Raw genomic sequence first — 24,074 nt, 5'->3', positions numbered from 1 at the left:
CCCATTGAAAAAAAGAACATTGGTTCTTTAGGGTTAGTAAACACTTAAGTAGTTTTTATAAGAAACAAGACACACCAATATGTACAAATGAGCATTCTCATTCCATCCTAAAGGAAACATTGTCAGCGCATTTTTAAATGTGGAAGTGGTGGTACAACTGTTTAAGCACTTGTCTCCCAATAATAACTATACATTTTTTGAAGAAATCCGATGAGCCAGTCATGAGAATATAGAGTCAAAGTCACATACAAATCAGGCTGGAAGTGCACTGGGGTGTGTCAGTGCACCTGCGCTGCTTCTTCTAAGTACACTGACATGCCCCAGTGCACTTCCAGCCTGATTTGTATGTGGCTTCGACTCTAGATTTCTCAAGACTGGCTCACTGGATAGCTACAAAAAAGGTATTATTGAGTGAAAAGTGCTCATACAGTCTTATCACTACTTCCATGTGTACCAACGTGCTGATGGGTTCCCTTTAAAAAACTATGCTAGACATTTTTTTCACACAAGACAGACACATTACACCGTATTAGCGGTCCAATGATTGTGCTTTCAAGACATTAGGCACCTACATTCACAGCAAATGGTCCTCCCTAGGAGGAAATAACATGGTACATCGTGAACAAAAAGTATAAAAGAGCACAGAAAAATCGATAAATTGAGTGTAAATTGCTGTCGCTCCGGACTCCCAGGATGTTGCTCATCGGTAAGAGTCTCTGTAATGGGTTGTGCACTCCCTGAAGTCAAAGCGAGTAAGATAGTGATCACATCATGAACGCTAAAGGCCTTCCACTAAGTTTTCATCCTTTGTTTCTTCCGGGAGCTCATACAGTAAATCAGAACTGATATCTATAAAAAAAGTTAAAAAATGACTTGATAAGAACAATGTACATGTGTACAACTATACAGTGTAGTTGAGAGCAGAAGGTTCATCCAACGGGTAACAATTACCGTATATTCTCATGTATAAGCTGAGATTTTTAGCACGTTTTTGGTCCAGAAAGCCAGTGGGGAAGGGGGAGAGGCGGAGCAGCGGCAGGAGTCGGCTAACAGAAGACATCATACTCGCCCTCCTCGCACCGTCGCTACATCTCCGTCTCGGCAGCTCTTCCTGTGCTGAGCGGTCACATGGTACCACTCATTAAGGTAATGAATATGCACGTGTCTCCACTTCCATAGGCGTGGAGCGGATATCCATTACCTTAATGAGTGGTACCAGGAAGAGCTGCCGCGCCGGGACAACGGAGATGCAGCATCGTACGAGGAGGGCGATTAGGATGGGGGGGGGGAGGGGTTTGAGTCATGCATACAAAGACGGGGGTTGGGGGGAAGCCATGCAGTACCAGAGGAGCCATGCATACAACAGGGGGAGCCACACAAAAGACAGGAAGTGGGAGCCACACATAAAGGACAGGAAATGGGAGCCACACATAGCAGGACAGGACGGTGGAGCCACATACCAGGGCAGTGACAGGGGGAGTCACGAATACAAGGATAGGGATGAGGGGACAATGCATACATGGCTTATACTCCAGTCGATAAGCTGACCCAGTTTTCTGTGGCAAAATTAGGTGCCTCGGCTTATACTCGGTCGGCTTATGCTCGAGTATATACGGTACTAGTATAGGTGTCCCATATCCCCTGTGTGAACAGAACGGAGCACGTGACCACCACTCCTTTCGCTGTATAGAACTAAGGCTTCCATAAATCAATATAAGTGAATGTGGCGCTGGTCATGTATGTTCATTACTATTCCATTCAAACAAGGGACATAGGGTCCCTATTCTTGTGATCAGTGGGAGCCCAGTAGTCAGACCCCTGATCGTCATGTACCTGTTAAGACATAAAGTTCATGGGATAACTTCAATATCATCACAAATGAATGATGAGGTTTTTTCCCTTTGTTACGCCTACAAACCTGTGTTTTCTTCCTCTAAATCCCGTCAGGATTTGCAGAAATTAAAAATTGTATACAGATGTCCCTCATGTGGCCAGATTTTTCATTTACCGTATATACTCGAGTATAAGCCGACCCGAGTATAAGCCGACCCCCTAATTTTGCCACAAAAAACTGGGAAAACTTATTGACTCGAGTATAAGCCTCGGGTGGAAATGCAGCAGCTACCGGTGAATTTCAAAAATAGATCATTATTGTCCCATAGCTGTGCCATATAGTGCTCTGCACCGTTCATATTTCCCCATAGCTGTGCTATATAGTGCTCTGCACCGTTCATATTTCCCCATAGTTGTGCCATATAGTGCTCTGCACCGTTCATTATTGCCCCATAGCTGTGCCATATAGTGCTCTGCACCGTTCATATTTCCCCATAGCTGTGCCATATAGTGCTCTGCACCGTTCATATTTCCCCATAGCTGTGCCCCATATAGTGCTCTGCACCGTTCATATTTCCCCATAGCTGTGCCATATAGTGCTCTGCACCGTTCATTATTGCCCCATAGCTGTGCCATATAGTGCTCTGCACCGTTCATATTTCACCATAGATGCTCCACATAAATCTGTGCCGCTGCTGCTGCAATTAAAAAAAAAAAAACACATACTCACCTTTCTTGCTTGCAGCTCCCAGGATCCGGTCCCGGCGTCTCTCCGCACTGACTAATCAGGCAGAGGGCGCCGCGCACACTATATGAGTCATCGCGCCCTCTGACCTGAACAGTCAGAGCGCAGAGACGCCGGGAAGATGGAGCGGCGCCGGGAAGATGGAGCGGCGCCCGGCGGGTGGAAGGGGGACAGGTAAATATGCGATACTTACCTGGTCCCGGCATCCGGCTCCTTCTCCCGGACAGCTGGTCTTCGGTGCCGCAGCCTTTTCCTCCATCAGCGGTCACCGGCACCGCTGATTAGAGAAATGAATAGGCGGCTCCACTCCTATGGGAGGTGGAGCCGCCTATTCATTTCTCTAATGAGCGGTCCCACGTGACCGCTGAAGAGGGGAAGAACTGCAGCACCGAAGACCGTGGGACAGGCGGGGAGCGTCAGGATCGCTGGAAGCAGGTAAGCATGCCTCAGCGCCCTCACCCGCCGACCCTGCCCCCCACCTTGACTCGAGTATAAGCCGAGAGGGGCACTTTCAGCCCAAAAATTTGGGCTGAAAATCTCGGCTTATACTCGAGTATATACGGTATATAAAAGACATTTAATAAAGCAATCCTCCAACTGGCATTGAAAAGGGACTATGCATTTTTCACATGTAGTGACCCCATCTGGTGCCCTCTGTTTGCTTCCCGCTGCCTCCTTTGTGCAGACTGATGTTCTGATCCAACTGCATCTCCAAGATGGCCACCACCTTGGCATAGTGTAGCCACAATAGCCAATCTAGCCGTGAGTGGTTTCCTCAGTGCGCCAATGATGTTCTCTACTTTGCAATATTTGTACAATGTGGTTCTTTACAGCACAACGTTACCCTTCTTTCCTTTTATTAGTTTCTTAACACTGGTTGCACCAGTTGAGTTTTCGATCACTTAATATACAGTAGTAAGTACATAATCCTATATGTATTTCGAACAATCTTTCTTAGCCCATTGTTCCTGGCGGAACTCTGACATCCTAACGCAACAGGCTGAAGTCTGCGACTCTAACCCTGTAAATTGCAATAATCTATAAGATGTAGTCTATTCTACATAACAGTACGTACTGTCAGGTGGACTATGGAACAAAACTTCGTGTTTATAGACATTTCCATTTGCTGCGGCAGGGCTACTAATTTCAGCAATAGTGGATTGAGTGTTTGCAACTGAATCACCAACTTCTTGCATCTCTTCCTCCTCTTCTGATTCTACAAGAACCAAAACTTCAGAGTCTCGCTTTCTGCAACACAATACAAAGCCCCGCGTTAGAAAAGCAAGATTTATATTAGCAGATCTAATCATTCCAGAAGAGTATGCTACAAGGTGTCTTCAATATGCAAGTATACAAAAATCATTTAACACACCCAAAAAAAATTACTGAAAAACTAATCAAAAATCTTATTTTATGTATTTTTTCTTTAATTCCATATGCTGTACATCTAAAAGAAACCACATAGGAATTCAATTCAATATAGAATGATGCCCACATACAATTAGACAACCACACTGCAAACAGGATCTGTCCATGCTTTTTTTTTATTATTGGTACTGACTATTGAATGGATCGGTTGTGACATCTAAATACCCGAATAAGGTATATGGGTTGTATTCACGGGATGATTTATACAAAAGAACATGGAGAACTACTCACCGGAAGGGGTTGGCTGTAATAGTCCAGAAAATGAAAAAAAGTTAAAAAAAAAGTAAAATATTAATGAAAGGAGTAAAAAATTCAGATATTGCACAAAGACATCAAATAGGCAGTGTAACTATCCCAATGACCCCAAATGCCAACCTTATCTTGTATGGTAAAAGTTCAGACATTTGTGTATTTTGCTGCATTGCAATTAAAGCTCGGATTACTGCATTTCTGAATTTGGACTTTCTAATGCCCCTGGATTATAGTTTTTCAGGTTATCATTTCATTTCTATCAAGTGTGATTTGTGTAGTTATAAATGACATCTGCAGGCTTCTCTCAGCTTCAGCTTCCATCTCAGGGACCGTAGTGTTGTAAAACAGCAGAGCTGTAAGAGCTGCAGCAAATGTGTTTGTAAGGAGACCGAGTTTAGTTCTACTATTCTTTTATTAAAAGTAAGCTCTGGAAGCAGATTCTTATACAGATCAATGTCCTGTCCATAGTCTTTAGCAGCTCATTTACATTTAAGAAAAATGTGGATTTCTCTGGATTAAGACATCGGATCTCAGATATTTTATTCAGCTTCCTGTGATCTACATGCCCATATAGACGGCTTAGAAAGGTTTATCCTACTGACAGATCCATTTAAGGCCGGATTCACTGGAGTCTATGCAAAATTGTACATCATTCAGTGTATTCATCAACAATTAAGTAAATTAACTAGGACAAAAAGTTTTCCATATTAAAAATTGGAACGAATCATTACAAAAAAAATTCCCTTTTGTTTGGTGTCTATAACATCCATTTTTTTTTTTAAAGCAAACCAATTGGCCCAAATTAATCAAAGACTGAAGATTTTCACGCTGGTCTTGATGAGGGGGTGCATAGGAGTCAGACGCTCCAGGTTCATTAAAGTGAACCTGTCAGCAGTTTTGGGCAATATAAGATGCGGCCACTGCCTTTCAGGGCTTATCTACAGCATTCTATAATGTTGTAGATGAGCCCCTGGTCCATCCTGAAAGATAAGAAAAATAAGTCCGGTCCAATGGGTGTCGCAGGTCCGGGGTCTGGTGCCTACCATCTTCTTGCAATGCCGCCCTCCTGTGGCTTCATCACTCCCCGGCATCGCGCTCCTGTGCAGGCGTACTTATCTGCCCTGTTGACGACAGTGGAACATACTGCGGTGCGCAGGCGCCGGGCCTCTCTGACCTTTCCCAGCGCCTGCGCACTGCAGTACTTTGCTCTGCCCTCAACGGAGCAGATAAGTACGCCTTCGCAGGAGCGCGATGCCGGGGAGCGATGAAGCAACAGGAGGGCGGCATTGCAAGAAGATGGTAGGCACCAGACCCCGGACCTGCGACACCCATTGGACCGGACCGCCCCCCCCGGGTGAGTATAATAAAACATTTTTCTTATCTTTCAGGACTGACCGGGGCTTATCTACTGCATTATAGTATGGCCCTATCTTATATCAGCCAAAACTGCTGACAGGTTCCCTGTAAGTGGAGCCAGAGCAATTGAGTTTAATGTGTGAGTCTGATTCTCCTCCCCCCCCCCAAAAAAAAAATCCAACAGATCAAAGCAATGTATGCTGCAATTTGTGGGTCCATGCAAGATCTGCTTTGTATGCGGATGGCACACAGACAAAATACATTCATCTGAACAAGCATCACAAAAAATATTTTCAAATTGGGTTCAGCCAAACGTGGACAGCAAGAAAAGGTCATTTATTGTGGAGTGAAAAGGTCTACAATTTTGTAACATAGTGTTCAACACTAAACATTGCAGATAAAAGTGAGAAGACATACCCTTTATATAGAACTGAGGATCACAGTACAGTACAGTTCCTATAATAATGGCGATCACGATCAGCAAAAGGATCAGGATAGCAGATACTAATCCAATAATGTTATGGGGGGCTGAAAAATAAAAGTACCAAAAAGAAAAATAAAGATGGACAAAAGAACAACCAAACATTTATTTTTTCCTTACATACAGTATCGCAGCAGTTTGGGTATTTACACCAATTTAAAAGGATACGCCATGATTCCTTTAGGCCATGTTCACACAATCCTTTTTTTCATGCGGAATTGCCGCGATTTTCCCGCTGCGGGTCCGCAGCTGTTTTCCATGCAGGGTACATTACATTGTACCCTATGGAAAACAGGAACTGCTGTGCCCACAATGCGGAAAATAAAAAAAAAAGCCGCGCTGAATAGCTGCGGGAAAAAAGAAGTACCATGTCACTTCTTTTTTCGGAGCCGCAGCGGTTCTGCACCCATTGACCTCCATTGTGAGGTCAAACCCGCAGTAAAACCCGCAGATGAAAAAAAATATCTGCGGGTTTTACTGCGGTTTGTGGTGCAGAACCGCTGCAGCAGGAAGTGCGGGGAAGCGGGCGGAAGTGCGTGGGCGGAGTGTGGCTGCCCCCCCCGTGCTCCGATCCCACCCCCCCGTGCTCCAATCCCACCGCCCCGTGCTCCGATGCCCCCCCCCAGTGCTCCGATGCCCCCCCTGTGCCCTAATCTCCCCCCTTATACTTACCCGGCGTCCCGGGGTCCGTCCGGCCGTCTTCTCCCTGGGCGCCGCCATCTTGCAAAATGGCGGGCGCATGCGCAGTGCGCCCGCCAGATTCGTTCCAAAGTGCATTTTGATCACTGAGATATAATCTATCTCAGTGATCAAAATAAAAAAAAATAGTAAATGACACCCCCCCCCCTTTGTCACCCCCATAGGTAGGGACAATAAAAAAAAATTAAGAATTTTTTTTTTCCACTAAGGTTAGAATAGGGTTAGGGGTAGGGTTAGGGGTAGGGGTAGGGGTAGGGTATTTTCAGCCATTTTAACCCTAAAAAACTTCCTAGAAAACACACAGACTCTGCATAGAAAACTGCATAAAAAAAAGGATCAAAAAAAGGATCAAAAAACGCATGAAAAAACGCATCAAAAAAGGACAAAAAAAAAAACCAAAAAAAGGACCTGCGTTTTCTGCCAAGAGCTGCAGTTTTTAAAAAAACAGTCCTGAAAAAAAAAGGATGGAAATCAGGAACGTGTGAACATACCCTTACTGTAATGGAGTCAATATCCGGATTCCTCAGTGCAGCCAATGGAACATCAAGGAAGGGGACATTTGGAAAAGAACTCCAGACCCTTTGTTTTAAATATGTCCCTGTGATCGGACCAGGAGTCAAACATTAAGGCTATATTCACACTTAGCGGTTTTTACCGCGGAACCGCCGCGATTTTGATGCTGCGGGTCCGCAGCAGTTTCCATAGCGTTTACAGTAACATGTAAACCCTATGGAAACCGCAAACCGCTGTGCACATGCTGCGGGAAAAACCGTGCGGGAACGCAGCGGTTTACAACCCGCAGCATGTCACTTCTTTGTGCAGAATCGCTGCGATTCTGCATCCATAGGAATACATTGAACCGCTTACTTCCCGCATGGGGCTGTGCCCACGTTGCGGGAAGTAAGCGGATAATGTGCGGGTGGTACCCGGGGTGGAGGAGAGGAGACTCTCCTCCAGGCCCTGGGAACCATATTTGGGGTTAAAAAATAAAAAATCTGGTTATACTCACCCTCTGATGTCCGGAGCTCCTGGGCGCTGCACGCGGCTGTCCGGTCAGAGTTGCTGTGCGACCAGGACCTGCGGTGACGTCGCGGTCACATGACCGTGACGTCACGAAGGGTCCTTCTCCCACAGCATCTTAGGAACCGGACCGCCGGGTGCAGCGCCCAGGAGATCCGGACATCAGAGGGTGAGTATAACCAATTTTTATTATTTTTAACATTACTATTGATGCTGCATATTGCTGCATATGCAGCATCAATAGTATAGGCGGAAACCCGCAGCGGAAAACGCGGAACAAACCGCGATAAATCTGCAGGGAGAACCGCAGTTGTTTTGCCCTGCAGATTTATCAAATCCGCTGCGGGAGAAACCGCAGGGACCCGACGCAAGGTGTGAACATAGCCTAACTGCATATTGTTGCCCTAAACAGTTCCGATCACTCCCACAATGTACAACAGGGCACATACTTTATTGCTGCTCCGGTTTAGTAGGATCCAGCATACAACTAATGTGAGGATGTTGACAGCTGGCCACCAGGGTCTCCCTGTAAAGTTTGGATATCCCAGTGCCCTATCGAACATTTATCACCTCTTCATGATCATTCTGTCTAAAACACCCCTTAAATGTAACAGCCTTCATGGAAATTTCATTGCAATTTACACATCATTTTTTTAACAATTGTCTTTCTCTGCAACAGTTGAACCCACCATACTTCCCTTGCAGTCTTTCATTTATAGAGATAGCAGGTCACATATAAGCCAGCTAGACCAGTGTTTTTCAACCAGTGTGCCGCGACACATGGTCGGGTGTGCCGCGGGGAACGGGAGTCAGCTGTTCTCTGTGCCGACTGTCAAGCTGACAGCCGGCACAGAGAAGCTGCAGCGCGTCGGCTCCCGGAGATCAATTGTACTCGCAGACATCTACCAGCTGCGAGTACAATTGAGGCTCTGACCGCTGGGTCAGAGCGACGCCAGCAGCGTGATCAAGTCATGTGATCACGCTGCTGACGTCACTATCCGGCGCGCAGGAGACAGAAGACACTTGGTGGTAAGTGCTCCTGTGCTGTGGAGCTGAAGACACCGAAGATTCAGCGTGGGGTGGGTTTATGGGGAGTATGTGGGGGGATTTATTAAGTGTGTGGGGGGATTTATTCAGTGTGTGGGGGGGATTTATTTAGTGTGTGGGGGGATTTATTCAGTGTGTGGGGGGGATTTATTCAGTGTGTGGTTGGGATTTATTCAGTGTGTGGGGGGATTTATTTAGTGTGTGGGGGGATTTATTCAGTGTGTGGGGGGATTTATTCAGTGTGTGGGGGGATTTATTCAGTGTGTGGGGGGATTTATTCAGTGTGTGGGGGGATTTATTCAGTGTGTGGTTGGGATTTATTCAGTGTGTGGGGGGATTTATTCAGTGTGTTGGGGGGATTTATTTAGTGTGTGGGGGGATTTATTCAGTGTGGGGGGATTTATTCAGTGTGTGGGGGGATTTATTAAGTGTGTGGGGGGATTTATTCAGTGTGTGGTTGGGATTTATTCAGTGTGTGGTTGGGATTTATTCAGTGTGTGTGGAGGGATTTATTAAGTGTGTGGGGGGATTTATTCAGTGTGTGGGGGGGATTTATTCAGTGTGTGGTTGGGATTTATTCAGTGTGTGGGGGGGATTTATTCAGTGTGTGGGGGGATTTATTCAGTGTGTGGGGGGGATTTATTCAGTGTGTGGTTGGGATTTATTCAGTGTGTGGGGGGATTTATTCAGTGTGTGGTTGGGATTTATTCAGTGTGTGGTTGGGATTTATTCAGTGTGTGGGGGGATTTATTCAGTGTGTGGGGGGATTTATTCAGTGTGTGGGGGGATTTATTCAGTGTGTGGTTGGGATTTATTCAGTGTGTGGGGGGGATTTATTCAGTGTGTGGGGGGATTTATTCAGTGTGTGGGGGGGGATTTATTCAGTGTGTGGTTGGGATTTATTCAGTGTGTGGGGGGATTTATTCAGTGTGTGGGGGGGATTTATTCAGTGTGTGGGGGGGGGGATTTATTCAGTGTGTGGGGGGAGGGATTTATTCAGTGTGTGGGGGGATTTATTCAGTGTGTGTGGGGGATTTATTCAGTGTGTGGGGGGATTTATTCAGTGTGTGGGGGGATTTATTCAGTGTGTGGTTGGGATTTATTCAGTGTGTGGGGGGATTTATTCAGTGTGGAGGGGATTTATTCAGTGTGTGGGGGGGATTTATTCAGTGTGTGGGGGGGATTTATTCAGTGTGTGGGGGGGATTTATTCAGTGTGTGGGGGGGATTTATTCAGTGTGTACGTGGGGGGGGGCTGTAATTTATTTAGCATGTGTGGGGCAGGGTGCATTTATTCTGTGGAAGGGGATGGATTTATTCTATCGGAAGGGCAGTGGATATATTCTGTGGGGGTGAGTGGGGAGATGGGGGTGGACACAGTAGCGAGGGGAAAAATGTGTGCTGACACAGTATTGGGAGCAACGGTGATGGGATGTGTGAGGACAGTATGGGGAGTCGGGGGAATGTGTGAGGAGGAAATATGGAGAGAGCAAAGGGGTGAGTCGGGGGAATGTGTGAGGAGGAAATATGGAGAGAGCAAAGGGGTATGTTAGCAGGGGGGGGGGGGGGGGATGTACATGAGGAGGCTATTAGAAATGTGTGCAGACAGTATGGGGGGATGAAAGTGTGAGTGGACACATAATAGATACTGAGTAGTGTGAGGGTAACAGCCAGGAGGAGACAGTATGCCAAGTAGGAGGAGTGTAATGAAGGGGCACAGTAGAGAGACTGGGCTCTCTAGGAGGGACACAGTATGAGAAGGCAGTGTGAAGTATGGAAAAGAGAGAGAGGGTAGTGTGGATGGCATGTACCATAAGAGGGACAGTGAGGGTCATATTATGTGCTGGGAATAAAGTGAGGGGCAATTATTTACTCAGGGGCTCAGCCTAGGGCAGATATTGTTATTCCGGAGCATTATAATAACACTGCTGTCTTTAAGGGTGTTGTGTCGGGATGTGCTGCAGAAGACAGGAGAAGATGGAAGTCTGCAGAAACGAGCTCTGCCGGTGGATGAGAAGAGTCATCATGGCATCTGGACAAGGTGAAGATGAAAAGAAAGAGGCGACTCCACAAACAACGTCATCTATCAGGTACCTGGATGTAAATGTGTTTTTTTTGTGATACTAATTTTCATTTTTATTTGTTAGGAACATTAAAGGGGATGTCCAAGGTTGTGATGAGTCTGCAGTCATACTATGTGACTGCAGACTTCTGAATTCTCACAGTGCACACTGCTATCATAATTCTCTGATGTTGGTGATTTACATACATGTGGTCACGTGCTGACTAGACATGTGTGGCCTCATTCAATGAAAATGAATTGACTGAGGCCGGACACTTCTAGTTAGAATGTGGCCAGAAGTATCCAAATCACATACTTGTGCTGTCATGACCGTCCACTCTGGCCACCGGCAAGGGAGAATCCTGAAAGTGTGCAGTGCTTGCGCTGTGAGAATTCAGAAGCCTGCAGTCACATAGAATGACTGCAGACTTTCATCTCAAACCTGGACGCACCATTTTGTGCCATTTTGGTTGGTGGTGTGCCTCGGGATTTTTTAAGTATAAAAAGTGTGCCGCGGCTCAAAAAAGGTTGAAAATCACTGAGCTAGACAGCAGATACATAGCCAACACCAGAAACATTTTAACATCAGGATATAATAATGTCATTTTCTTCTACTTACTGGTTATATCAAGATACACATAGATATCTCTGGTTGCAACTCCATTCTCCGTCATGCATATATAGGATCCCTCATCTTCCTCCTTGGAGCAGTTGACAATAGTGAGGTAGGAGATTGAGCCGCTCTCTGTGATACGGTATCTTGGCCCTGGCTTGATCTGCACATTTGGGGTGCTCACATTACGCAGCCAGGTTATGACAGCTGGGGGGTTAGCCTCCAATACAGTACATGATAGGGTTACATTTCCTCCTTTAAAGCAGGTTCTTAGTGCCTCAGTCTGGGGCTTAGGATATCCTGAAGAAAAAATGGGATACATTGAAAATAAAGGTCTGATGAGGCTGGAATACTTCCTTCAAAAATTAATGTAAAAATGGCTCTTTTAATCCCCTTAGAATGCTTCCATCAGCTTTTTTTTTTTTTTTTCTCCAGGAGTCCACATTATCTGAGGATGATGGAGCCATTCTGGCATGGATTTTTCAAAGAAGTACACCAGTTTCATCAGGTCTCAAATCTATCTAACAATTGATGCCGTTTAAATTGTGAAATTTGGCGACAGATCCGTTTTAAACCAGTTTATATGAGTTAGGTAGAAATCACATACTCAAACCTCATACAGCATTCAACCATATGCAAACCAGTAATGACCGAAAGAAGAACATACAGTACGAATACACTTGCACTGACGACTCATCACCCCAGTGGGGTACACAGGAAAAATGGGGTCCTATAGCAAAGATCAAAATGTAATATAGTGCTAGGTTTTGTCCCCGACAAGGGCTTTATGTCATTTGTATAAATCTTCGGCCAATTCCCCCACCCTGTTGTCTACAAATAATGTGGTTTCTCAGCGGGGTTTGTCCTGTACAGGGGCACCACTGGGTTTCAAAGACGATATAACAATTTGGACTGGGCCAGTATCGCCCCATATTTCATGTTTAGCTTTGCCTAATTGAATGGATAAGAAATATATTTCTGGATTTGTAAAGAGCTTTTCCTTACAGAGGAACTTATAACAGTTTAGACAATCTATCCCTTTTCTCGGAGTATTGTCTGAAACTCCGGTGGATTCGGGTAGGCGAATGTCTATAAAACACTTTTATATGCCAAAAACCCATTTAACCTTATCAAATTAGTGCAGTGGACAGACTAAAATCTCACCTGACTCGTAATAGAATTTTTAATTGACCACTAAACGCAGATAATACCCAGTGGTGTAATGTTAATTCCTGTCATTAGTCTCCATATAGACAACTGATAACACGCTAGTAATCTTATTCAAGGTACTGTTCTCATACACACAGAGAAATCTCTGGAACCTAAACTGTTCTGAAGGATACAGGAGGGTTACAATATGATTCTAAGCTCTAGTGTTTTCTACATTATGTGTTATGATTATGTAAAAAATTCCTTTCATTGACGACTAATGCGGGTAGTCCCGATCAGGAAGTTCACATGAAAAATTCGAAGTATTTTCTGGCTTGACTGCAATACATGACTCACATACATTCTCCATCTCCCACTGGTTCTAGCACAATAGCTTGTTTTAATTGATAACAGCCTACGACCCTTCACATGGATCACACAAAAGGTCTACTGTTTGGTTAGCAAAGACAACATATCTAGAGGTAAAGTGTAACTTGTTTTACATAAGTATAATACACTAGATGGTGGCCCCATTCTAACGCATCGGGTATTCTAGAATATGCATGTCCACGTAGTATATTGCACAGCCCACGTAGTATATTGCCCAGTCACGTAGTATATTGCACATCGACGTAGTATATTGCCCAGCCACGTAGTATACAGCACAGAGCCACGTAGTATATTGCCCAGTCACGTGGTATACTGCACATCGACGTAGTATATTGCCCAGCCACGTAGTATACAGCACAGAGCCACGTAGTATATTGCCCAGTCACGTGGTATACTGCCCAGTCACGTGGTATACTGCCCAGTCACGTGGTATACTGCCCAGCCACGTGGTATATTGCCCAGCCACGTGGTATATTGCCCAGCCACGTGGTATATTGCCCAGCCACGTGGTATACAGCACAGAGCCACATAGTATATTGCCCAGCCACGTAGGTCACAGGTTAAAAAATAAAAAATAAACATATACTCACCTTTCGAGGGAGCCCTTGTAGTCATGTCGCCTGTGTGCGGTGCACTCGGCAGCTTCCGGTCCCAGGGTTGGGAGCGCAGGACCTGTGATGAGGTCGCAGTCACATGACCGTGACGTCATGGCAGGTCCTTTTCGCATACCATCCTTGCCACCGGAACCTGCCGCTTGCATGGAGCGGTTACCGGAGTGTCGCGAGGAGTGGGAAAGGCGGTGGAAGGTGAGTATATAATGATTTTTTATTTTTTTTTATGCTTAACATTAGATCCTTTTACTTTTGACGCTGCATAGGCAGCATCAATAGTAAAAAGTTGGGGACACACAGGGTTAATAGCGGCGGTAACGGAGCGAGCTACCCGCGGCATAACGCAGTCCGTTGCCGCTGGTATTAACGCTGTGTGAGTCGTGACTGCGGGGAGTATGGAGCGGGCGCCGGGCACTGACTGCAGGGGAGTAGGGAGGGACTAATTGGACTGTGGCCGTCGCTGATTGGTCGCGGCAGCCATGACAGGCAGCTGGCGAGACCAATCAGCGATTTGGATTCCATGACAGAGGCCGCAACCAATGAATATCCGTGACAGAAGGACAGACAGACAGAAAGACGGAAGTGACCCTTAGACAATTATATAGTAGAAGAGCAACATTTGTGAAAAAAAATCTAACAAGGTTATTTTGGGAGAATTTGCTGTGGTCAGTTTAAATTTAAGGGGTTGTTGAGGACTCTACCATCCAAAGGGTACTTGACTGGTGCAGACATAGGGCCCTGAAGCATAGAGTTTTCTGAGAATAGTACCTAACCTCCTTACTCTACACTTATTGGCATGGTTGGGTTCAGAGCCCCCAGGAGAACTTACATAAAATCCAAGTCCAACTCATTCACGTTGCAAACAACTGTTTCCTATAGCTTTAAATCTCCCCTTACCCCATTCATTAACATTTTAAAGGAACCATCAGCTAGGTCCAGGCTGAGAAACAGAATCCATGACGAGCTACTGGTCATCACAGATCCCGCTCTACTGGGCTTTTAACCCCTTAAGCCCCAAGGGTAGTTTGCACGTTAATGACCGGGCCAATTTTTACAATTCTGACCACTGTCCCTTTATGAGGTTATAACTCTGGAACGCTTCAACGGATCTTGACGGTTCTGACATTGCTTTTTCGAGACATATTGTACTTCATGATAGTGGTAAAATTTCTTTGATATAGCTTGCGTTTACTTGTGAAAAAAACGGAAATTTGGTGAAAATTTTGCAATTTTCCAACTTTGAATTTTTATGCCCTTAAATCACAGAGATATGTCATGTAAAATAATTAATAAGTAACATTTCCCACATGTCTACTTTACATCAGCACAATTTTGGAACCAAAAATTTTTTTGTTAGGGAGTTATAAGGGTTAAAAGTTGACCAGCAATTTCTCATTTTTACAACACCAATATTTTTTAGGGACAACATCACATTTGAAGTCATTTTGAGGGGTCTATATGATAGAAAATAACCAAGTGTGACACCATTCTAAAAACTGCACCCCTCAAGGTGCTCAAAACCACATTCAAGAAGTTTATTAACCCTTCAAGTGTTTTACAGGAATTTTTGGAATGTTTTAAAAAAAAAAAAAAAAAACAACATTTAACTTTTTTTCACAAAAAATTTACTTCAGCTCCAATTTGTTTTATTTTCCCAAGGGTAAGAGAAGAAATTGGACCCCAAAAGTTGTTGTGCCATGTGTTCGGAGTACGCCGATACCCCACATGTAGGGGTAAACCATTGTTTGGGCGCATGGCAGAGCTCGGAAGGGAAGGAGCGCCGTTTGACTTTTCAATGCAAAATTGACTGGAATTGAGATGGGACGCCATGTTGCGTTTGGAGATCCCCTGATGTGCCTAAACATTGAAACCCCCCACAAGTGGCACCATTTTGGAAAGTAGACCCCCTAAGGAACCTATCTAGCTGTGTTTTGACAGCTTTGTACCCCCAAGTGTTTCACTACAGCTTATAATGCAGAGCCGGGAAAATATATATATTATTTTTTTTTCACAAAAATTATTTAGCTCCCAGTTTTGTATTTTTCCAAGGGTAACCGGAGACATTGAACCCCAAAAGTTGTTGTCCAATTTGTCCTGAGTACGCCGATACCCCATATGTGGGGGGGAACCACCGTTTGGGCGCATGGCAGAGCTCGGAAGGGAAGGAGCGCCATTTGGAATGCAGAATTGAAGCCTAGATGCCATGAATAACGCCAGCATATTAATCAGTGAAACACCTCATAGAGGGTAACAGATGAAAAGACGAGCTGGTAATAAAAGCACTGAGAACCCAGGGTACTGAGTTGCAGCACTATGATGTATAGCACAAGGTAAACCCAATAAGGTGATCTAACTAAATACTAGTACCTTGGGACATCACAGCGGTAGGGTGCAAGCGTGCAGACAGGGAGCAGAGAGCCTTAAGGTCTTTCACTGATAATATGCTGGCATTATTCATGGCATCTAGGCTTCAGGTGTTGCAGGCTGTGCAGCAGTGATACTTTTGTGCTGTCTTTCAGCGTATCCCCCATTTTTTGTTATAGCTGATGCGCTGCTCTTTTTAGCTGTTTTTTGCTTATTAACGGTTGTCCTTTTTGTATGACATATTTAAATATTTAATATTTAGTATTTTCAATAAAATTTATATTCATAGTGACCCCCGTTTAGTATGGATTTTGTGTATATTTTTACATTTGATGTTTTTTCATTTGTTTAGTTATATTATTTATCCATTACCGTACTGAGTTGTTTTCGGGTTTCTTCGGTTCATATGTTTTGGCTTACGGGGGATGCCATTTGGTAGCTCTTAGGGTTCTTTTAGGTTTATTATTTGAACCCCTAAGTGTTTCACTACAGTTTATAACACAGAGTCGTGAAAATAAAAATTAATTTTTTTCCCACAAAAATGTTTTTTTTTTTTAGCCCCCCAAATTTTTATTTTCTTAAGGGTAACAAGAGAAATTGGACCCCAAAAGTTGTCCAATTTGTCCTGAGTATGCTGATACCCCATATGTTGGGGTAAACCCCTGTTTGGGCACACGGGAGAGCTCGGAAGGGAAGGACCACTGTTTTACTTTTTCAACGCAGAACTGGCTGGAATTGAGATCGGATGCCATGATATGCCTAAACAGTGGAAACCCCCCAATTCTAACTGAACCCCTAACCCCAACACACCCCTAACCCTAATCCCAACCATAACCCTAACCACACCCCTAACCCTGACACACCCCTAACCCTAATCCCAACCGTAAATGTAACCCTAACTTTAGCCCCAACCCTAACTTTAGCCCCAACCCTAACTTTAGCCCCAACCCTAGCCCCAATGGGAAAATGGAAATACATTTTTTAAATTTTTCTGTTTCCCTAACTAGGGGGGTGATGAAGGGGGGTTTGATTTACTTTTATAGCGGGTTTTCTAGCGGATTTTTGTGATTGGCAGCCGTCACACACTAAAAGACGCTTTTAATGCAAAAAATATATTTTGCGTTACCACAATTTGAGACCTATAATTTTTCCAGATTTTGGTCCAGAGTCATGTGAGGTCTTGTTTTTTTGCGGGACGAGTTAACGTTTTTATTGGTATCATTTTCGGGCACGTGACATTTTTTGATCGCTTTTTATTCCGATTTTTGTGAGGCAGAATGACAAAAAAAACAGCTATTCATTAATTTCTTTGGGTCGGGGAATTTATACCATTCCGCGTTTGGTAAAATGTATAAAGCAGTTTTATTCTTCGGGTCAGTACGTTTACAGCGATACCTCATTTATATCATTTTTTTTATGTTTTGGCACTTTTATACGATAAAAACTATTTTATAGAAAAAATAATTATTTTTGCATCGCTTTATTCTGAGGACAAACTTTTTTATTTTTTCGCTGATTGTGCTGTATGGCGTCTCATTTTTTGCAGAACAAGATGTCGTTTTCAGCGGTACCATGGTTATTTATATCCGTCTTTTTGATTGCGTGTTATTCCACTTTTTGTTCGGCGGTTTGATGATAAAGCGTTTTTTGCCTTTTTTTACGGTGATCACTGAAGGGGGTTAACTAGTGGGACAGTTTTATGGGTCGGGTTGTTACGGACGCGGCGATACTAAATATGTGTACTTTTATTGTTTTGGTTTTTTTTATTTAGAAAAAGAAATGTATTTATGGGAACAATTTTTTTTTTTTATTTAGGAATTTTTTTTTTTTTTTACACATCTTTTTTTTACACCTTTGTCCCAGGCTGGACATCACTGTATAGTGACATATCGCTGATCTGACACTGCAGAGCACTGTGTCAGATCAGCGATCTGGCGTGCCCTGCTGCTTGGTTACCAGCGCCTGCTCTGGACCCGGAAGTAGTCCCTGCAGGACTCGGAAGTAGCCCCGCGGCCATTTTGGATCCGGGGCCCGCAGGGAGGAGACGCTCGGTGCAAGGTGAGCACATTGCCTGCGCGATGCTTCCCTATGCCCCCGGAACACTGCGATTATGTTTGATCGCTGTGCCGGGGGTTAATGTGCCGGGAGCGGTCTGTGACCGCTCCTGGCACATAGTGCCGGATATCAGCTGCGATAGTCAGCTGACACCCGGCCGCGCTCCCCCCGTGAGCGCGGGCGATCGCATATGACGTACTATCCCGTCACTGGGAATTAAGTCCCTGGTCACCTTGACGGGATAGTACGTCATATGGAATTAAGGGGTTAAAGACCTTAATGGATCTTACATTTATTTGTTTACTTGCCTTCAGAGGCTTAAAAGGGGCTGTCCCATGAACAAAGTTAATTTTAATGAATAGATCTTGGAATAATAATTTCCAGACTTGGATGTGTTTAAAAAAAAATTTCCCGTTCTGATATAAACCTATAAATGTGCCCCTGCTATGTAGGGGAATAAGAATGAGTCACATATGATAAGTGAGTATACAGACAAAACAGCAGTGTTTCTAATGCATCCCCAGTCCTCTGAGATTATAAATCAAGTCAGTCAAGTAGGAGCTCCAGGAGCAGCCGAGTTGATTTATGATGAACTCACAAGAGTGGTGACACGTTATAGTAAATTATAATTTGGATAGCTTTCTTGAAAGTAAAACTATCTGGCTAGATGTGCTAGGTTGATCCTTTATTTCCAAAGCATTATTACTTGTATAATGGAGATAGAGATACAAATTCGTCAGAAACATGACATTTCCCTGCCTGTTTTATCACAGAAGGTGGCGTTTTTTTACTTTAGCTTTCTAAGCTCATCGTAAATGAAGTCAGTGACTTATAAGCTTGGCAGCCGCTGGATATCCTAAGTCACTGACTTGATTTATGTTGAGATCACAGGACTAGTGACATGTCAGAAACACTCGCTCCTGTGATAAAACAGGCGGGAAAATAGGGATTTTTGTGTGTACTCACCGTAAAATCCTTTTCTCCGAGCCACTCATTGGGGGACACAGGACCATGGGTTATGCTGCTGTCACTAGGAGGCTGACACTAAGCTGAGACAAAAAAGGGTTAGCTCCTCCCCTGCAGTATACACCCTCATGCTGGCATCCAGAGACCCAGTTAAGTGCAAAAGCAGTAGGATAATGAGAACAATATATCAAAAAACATTGGAACATAACATGTCAAACAACAGTCAAAGACTAAAAAAGAACTAGCCGTAAGGCTACCAGGGTGGGTGCTGTGTCCCCCAATGAGTGGCTCGGAGAAAAGGATTTTACGGTGAGTACACACAAAAATCCCTATTTCTCCTTCGCCTCATTGGGGGACACAGGACCATGGGACGTCCCAAAGCAGTCCCTGGGAGGGAAACAATACAACCATAATAACTCCATGTACCGTCTGACTACAGGTGCGCAACGGCCGCTTGCAGGATACGCCTGCCAAGGGCCGCGTCCGCAGAGGATTGGATGTGAACATTGTAATGCTTTGTGAACGTATGTAGGCTGGACCACGTCGCGGCCTTGCAAACCTGCTCCGCTGATGCCTGGTGCCGGATGGCCCAGGAAGCACCCATCGACCGAGTGGAGTGAGCTCTAATCCCCGCCGGGATAGGACTGCCCCTGACCCGATAGGATTCCTGGATAGCAGATCGGATCCATCTGGCTATCGTGGATTTAGACGCAGCCAAACCCTTTCTGTGACCCTCCGGGAGCACGAAAAGGGCGTCCGATTTTCTGAAGTGCGCCGTTCTGGAGATGTACCTCCTGAGGGCCCGTACCACGTCCAGAGTATGGAGAGCTTTCTCGACCCTATGTTTGGGCTGCGGACAAAAGGAGGGAAGAATGATGTCCTCGTTAAGGTGGAAAGCTGAGACCACCTTCGGAAGAAACGCGGGAGAAGGACGTAGGACTACCTTGTCCTGATGAAAGGCAAGGAAAGGTGCCCGGCAGGATAGAGCGGCGAGCTCTGAAACCCTTCTGATGGACGTCACCGCTACCAGGAAGGCAACCTTCCAAGAGAGAACAGAGAGCGGAACGTCTTGAAGGGGTTCGAACGGCGGTTCCTGGAGAACCCCCAAGACCAAGTTGAGATCCCAGGTCTCCAACGGCATCCTGTAGGGAGGAACAACATGGGAGACTCCCTGAATGAAAGTCTTGACCTGAAGGTTGGTGGCGATCCTACGCTGGAACAGCACGGATAAGGCTGAGATCTGACCTTTAAGAGAGCTCAGGGCCAAACCGGAATCCAGACTGGACTGAAGGAAATTCAGGATACAAGGGATGGAGAACCTGAGCGGAGGGTGCCCTCGGAGCCTGCACCAGGAGAAGAAGGTCTTCCAGACGCGGTGGTAGATAGAGGCAGAAGACGCCTTGCGAGCACTTAGCATGGTGGGGATGACCTGCTGAGAGAAACCAGCACGAGCTAGAATCCAGGTTTCAACAGCCACGCCGTTAAACGTAGGGCCCCTGAGCTCTGATGGTAGATCGGTCCTTGGCGAAGTAGGTCTGGGCGGTCTGGCAACCGCAAGGGGACGTCGGCTACGAGCTGGACGAGTTCCGCGTACCACGCGCGACGAGGCCAGTCTGGGGCGACCAGAATGACCGGAACTCCCTCCGTCCTGATCTTTCGGATGACCTTCGGCAGTAAGGGAAGAGGAGGAAACACATATGGGAGCTGAAAATGATGCCACGGAGAAATCAGCGCGTCCACTCCTATGGCCTGGGGATCCCGAGATCGAGCAATGAAGTTGTGGACTTTGGCGTTCCATCTGGACGCCATCAGATCCACATCCGGGGTCCCCCAGCGAAGACAGATCTGGTGAAAAACTTCTGGGTGAAGTTCCCACTCCCCCGAGGCAAGGCCCTGGCGGCTCAGGAAGTCCGCCGCCCAGTTCTCGACTCCCGGAATGTGCACCGCCGAGATGATGGAGTGGTTGGTCTCGGCCCAACGAAGGATGAGGGAGACTTCCCTCATTGCCGCCCTGCTGCGGGTACCCCCCTGGTGGTTGATGTAAGCCACCGCCGTGACGTTGTCCGATTGGACTCGTACTGGGTGACCCGCGAGCAGAGCGTGGAAGTGAATCAGAGCAAGTCTGATAGCACGAATCTCCAGAATGTTGATGGGGAGACTGGATTCCCGAACAGTCCAACGGCCCTGGGCCGAGTGGTGAAGAAACACCGCCCCCCAGCCCAGAAGACTGGCGGATCGGGAGGAAGGACTTCCCCTGGCGAAGAGACGGTCCCAGGGTCCACCAAATGAGAGAATGTCTGACCTGTGGGGACAGAGGACAAGGGAGGTCGAGAGAAAAGAGACTCCTGTCCCAGTTGTCCAGCAGAGCCTGTTGCAAAGGGCGGAGATGGAGTTGAGCGAAGGGAACAGCTTCGATTGCCGCAACCATCTTTCCCAGGATCTTCATGGCGAACCGAATGGTTCGCGGGCGAGAATGGCAGAGTGTACGGACTCCCTGTTGGAGCGCTTGGACCTTGGACCGAGGAAGCAAAACCAGCCCCCTTGAAGTGTCCAGGATCATTCCCAGAAAGGAGATCCGACGGGAAGGAACGGGAGATGACTTGTCTAAGTTGATCAGCCAGCCCAGGCGCGAAAGCGAATCCAGGGTAATGTGGACGCTTGACTCGCAGGCCTGAAAAGACGGGCCTTTTATGAGGAGATCGTCTAAGTAAGGTAATACGACGACTCCTCGAGAGTGAAGAATGGCCATGACAGCCGCCATGACCTTGGTGAACACCCTGGGCGCCGTGGCGAGACCGAAGGGTAAGGCCGTGAACTGGAAGTGGTCTTCTCGAATGGCAAAGCGGAGGAACCTCTGATGAGGCGGGAAAATCGGGATGTGAAGATAGGCATCCTTGATGTCTATCGAGGCTAAAAATTCCCCTCTTTCCATGGAGGAGATGACCGATCTGAGCGATTCCATCCTGAAGTGCCGGACTCTCACGCACCTGTTCAGGAGCTTTAGATCCAAAATGGGACGAACTGTCCCGTCCTTCTTTGGCACGACGAAGAGGTTTGAGTAGAAGCCTCTGAACCTCTCGTGTTCCGGGACCGGCACGATGACCCCGCTCTGGCGGAGGGAGTGGATGGCGCAAAGAAGGGCGCGAGACTGAGCTCCCGAACTGGGAAGACGAGAGGGGAAGAACCGAGTTGGAGGGGGAGAGGAGAACTCTATCTTGTAGCCAGATGATACCAGATCTCTGACCCATTCGTCGTGAACGACGGAGAGCCAGGCTTGCTGAAAAAGGAGTAGACGACCGCCTACTCTTCTGGTATCGACTGGCGCCGTTCCCGAGTCATTGAGAAGGGAATCTGGGGGGTCTCGAACCTCTGGTTCGGGGCTGCCTCGGTTTCCCGCGCCAGGAGGGATTAGGTCTGAAGGATGGACGAGCGTCTCTGTCTGCGCGGGCGGAGCGGTCCGATCTGGGAAGGCCAGAGGGATTGGACCAGGCAGAGTTGGTACGAAAAGGCCGAAAACGAAAATAAGGCTGGCGCTGGAAAGCCGCCTTGGGCCTCTGTTGGGGAAGAAACTTGCTCTTTCCCCCTGTGGCGTCGGAAATAAGCTGGTCAAGCTTTTCGCCGAAAAGACGCCCGCTTTGAAAAGGGAGAGAAATCAGGGATTTTTTAGAGGAAGAATCTGCACGCCAATCTCTGAGCCAAAGGGCCCGTCTAATAGCGATGGCGTTGGAAGCCGCCGAAGCAGCGCAATTTGCCGCGTCGAGAGATGCGAACATAACATAATCACTGGCCATGGCTAGCTGCTTAGCCAGGTCCGCCATCTCAGAGGGGAGATCCTGCTCATTAATGGATTTCGCTAGGGCATCCGCCCAGGAAACCATAGCCTTGGACACCCAAGCCGCGGCGAAGGAGGGAGACAGGGACGAGCCAGAGGCTTCGTACACAGAGCGAGCTAGAGAGTCTATCTGGCGTTCGGTGGGGCTCTTAATTGAAGCGCCCTCCGGGACTGAGAGAAGAGTCTTAGAAGCCAGGCGCGAGACCGGCGGATCTACCGTAGGGGGATCCGTCCAGTCTTTCACGAGATCAGCTGAGAAGGGATACTTGGAAACCAAGTCCTTCTTTCCCGTGAAGCGCTTGTCTGGGCGCTCCCTGTGACGCCTGACAATATCCAGGAAGGCTGGATGAGAGGCAAAAGATTTGTGAGAACGCTTGGTTCTGGAAAAGGAGACCGCGCGTTCCGGAGCGGAATTAGAATCGTCATCCACCTTTACTGCGTGATTGACTGCTACGATGAGGGAGTCAACCGTGGCTCTGAACTCCGGAGCCTCCGGATCCAAAGAAATTTCAGACTCATGTTCAGAGTCCTGAACGCTGCGAGCCCCCAAAGAGGGTGAGCGAGAGGTGGAGCTGCCAGAGTCTGAGTGGCGAGGAGAACGCTCCGGAGAGGTAGTACGGGTCCGTTTTCTGGACGACCGTGCCTCTTTAAGAGGAGAGCGGCCCCTGCTGGCCGACGATTCCCCTGCTATGGAGGGATCTCTTAGCACCTGTAGCGGATTGCCTCGTTCCCCGGGAGGATTTTGAATGGATTTGATGGCGTTAGCTAAAAAATCCACGGACTGAGAAAGAGAGGCGACCCACGGGGGGGGGCTAGGTACGCCAGGGTCGGCGGCGGTGGAGGGCTCCTGGGCACATGGGGCATCGCAGGCAGAGCAGAGGGGAGAGCTTTGAGGCCTGGGAAGTGGGGCCTGGCAGGTGGTACACGCAGAAAAAAAGGTTGTATGTACCTTAGAGGATTTTTTAGACCTTGACTGCGACATGATGCTAATGCAGAAAAAATTTACGGAGTCTATATAGGGTAACCAGTGTCTGAGAGGGCGCTGCAGAGGGGAGCTAACGATGTCTCCTTACCCCGGTCCTGTGTCCCGCTATCCAGGAGAGACGAACTGCTGAGATATTCAGTCTGAGAAGAGGAAGCTGGCTGCACGTGGGCCACTGACGCACCAGAGA

At 46.7% G+C, this 24,074-nt stretch overlaps 1 protein-coding gene across 2 annotated transcripts in view; it reads right to left on the bottom strand.

The window, feature by feature from the left end:
• Positions 1-355: 355 nt before the first annotated feature.
• Positions 356-24,074, bottom strand: part of VSIG10 (V-set and immunoglobulin domain containing 10) — a 72,801-nt gene continuing 49,082 nt past the window's right edge. For both annotated transcript variants that reach the window (XM_069754563.1, XM_069754569.1), the window contains 5 exons: positions 11,542-11,835; positions 6,032-6,142; positions 4,238-4,250; positions 3,654-3,826; positions 356-849 (listed from right to left, as the gene is read on the bottom strand). In XM_069754563.1, coding sequence (XP_069610664.1) covers positions 779-849; positions 3,654-3,826; positions 4,238-4,250; positions 6,032-6,142; positions 11,542-11,835 — 662 coding nt within the window. In that variant the 3' untranslated portion in view covers positions 356-778. The remainder of the gene's footprint in view (positions 850-3,653; positions 3,827-4,237; positions 4,251-6,031; positions 6,143-11,541; positions 11,836-24,074) is intronic.

Source organism: Ranitomeya imitator, chromosome 1 (assembly GCF_032444005.1).
Source record: "Ranitomeya imitator isolate aRanImi1 chromosome 1, aRanImi1.pri, whole genome shotgun sequence".
NCBI lineage: Eukaryota > Metazoa > Chordata > Amphibia > Anura > Dendrobatidae > Ranitomeya > Ranitomeya imitator.
This window is presented reverse-complemented; position numbering and strand designations above follow the sequence as displayed.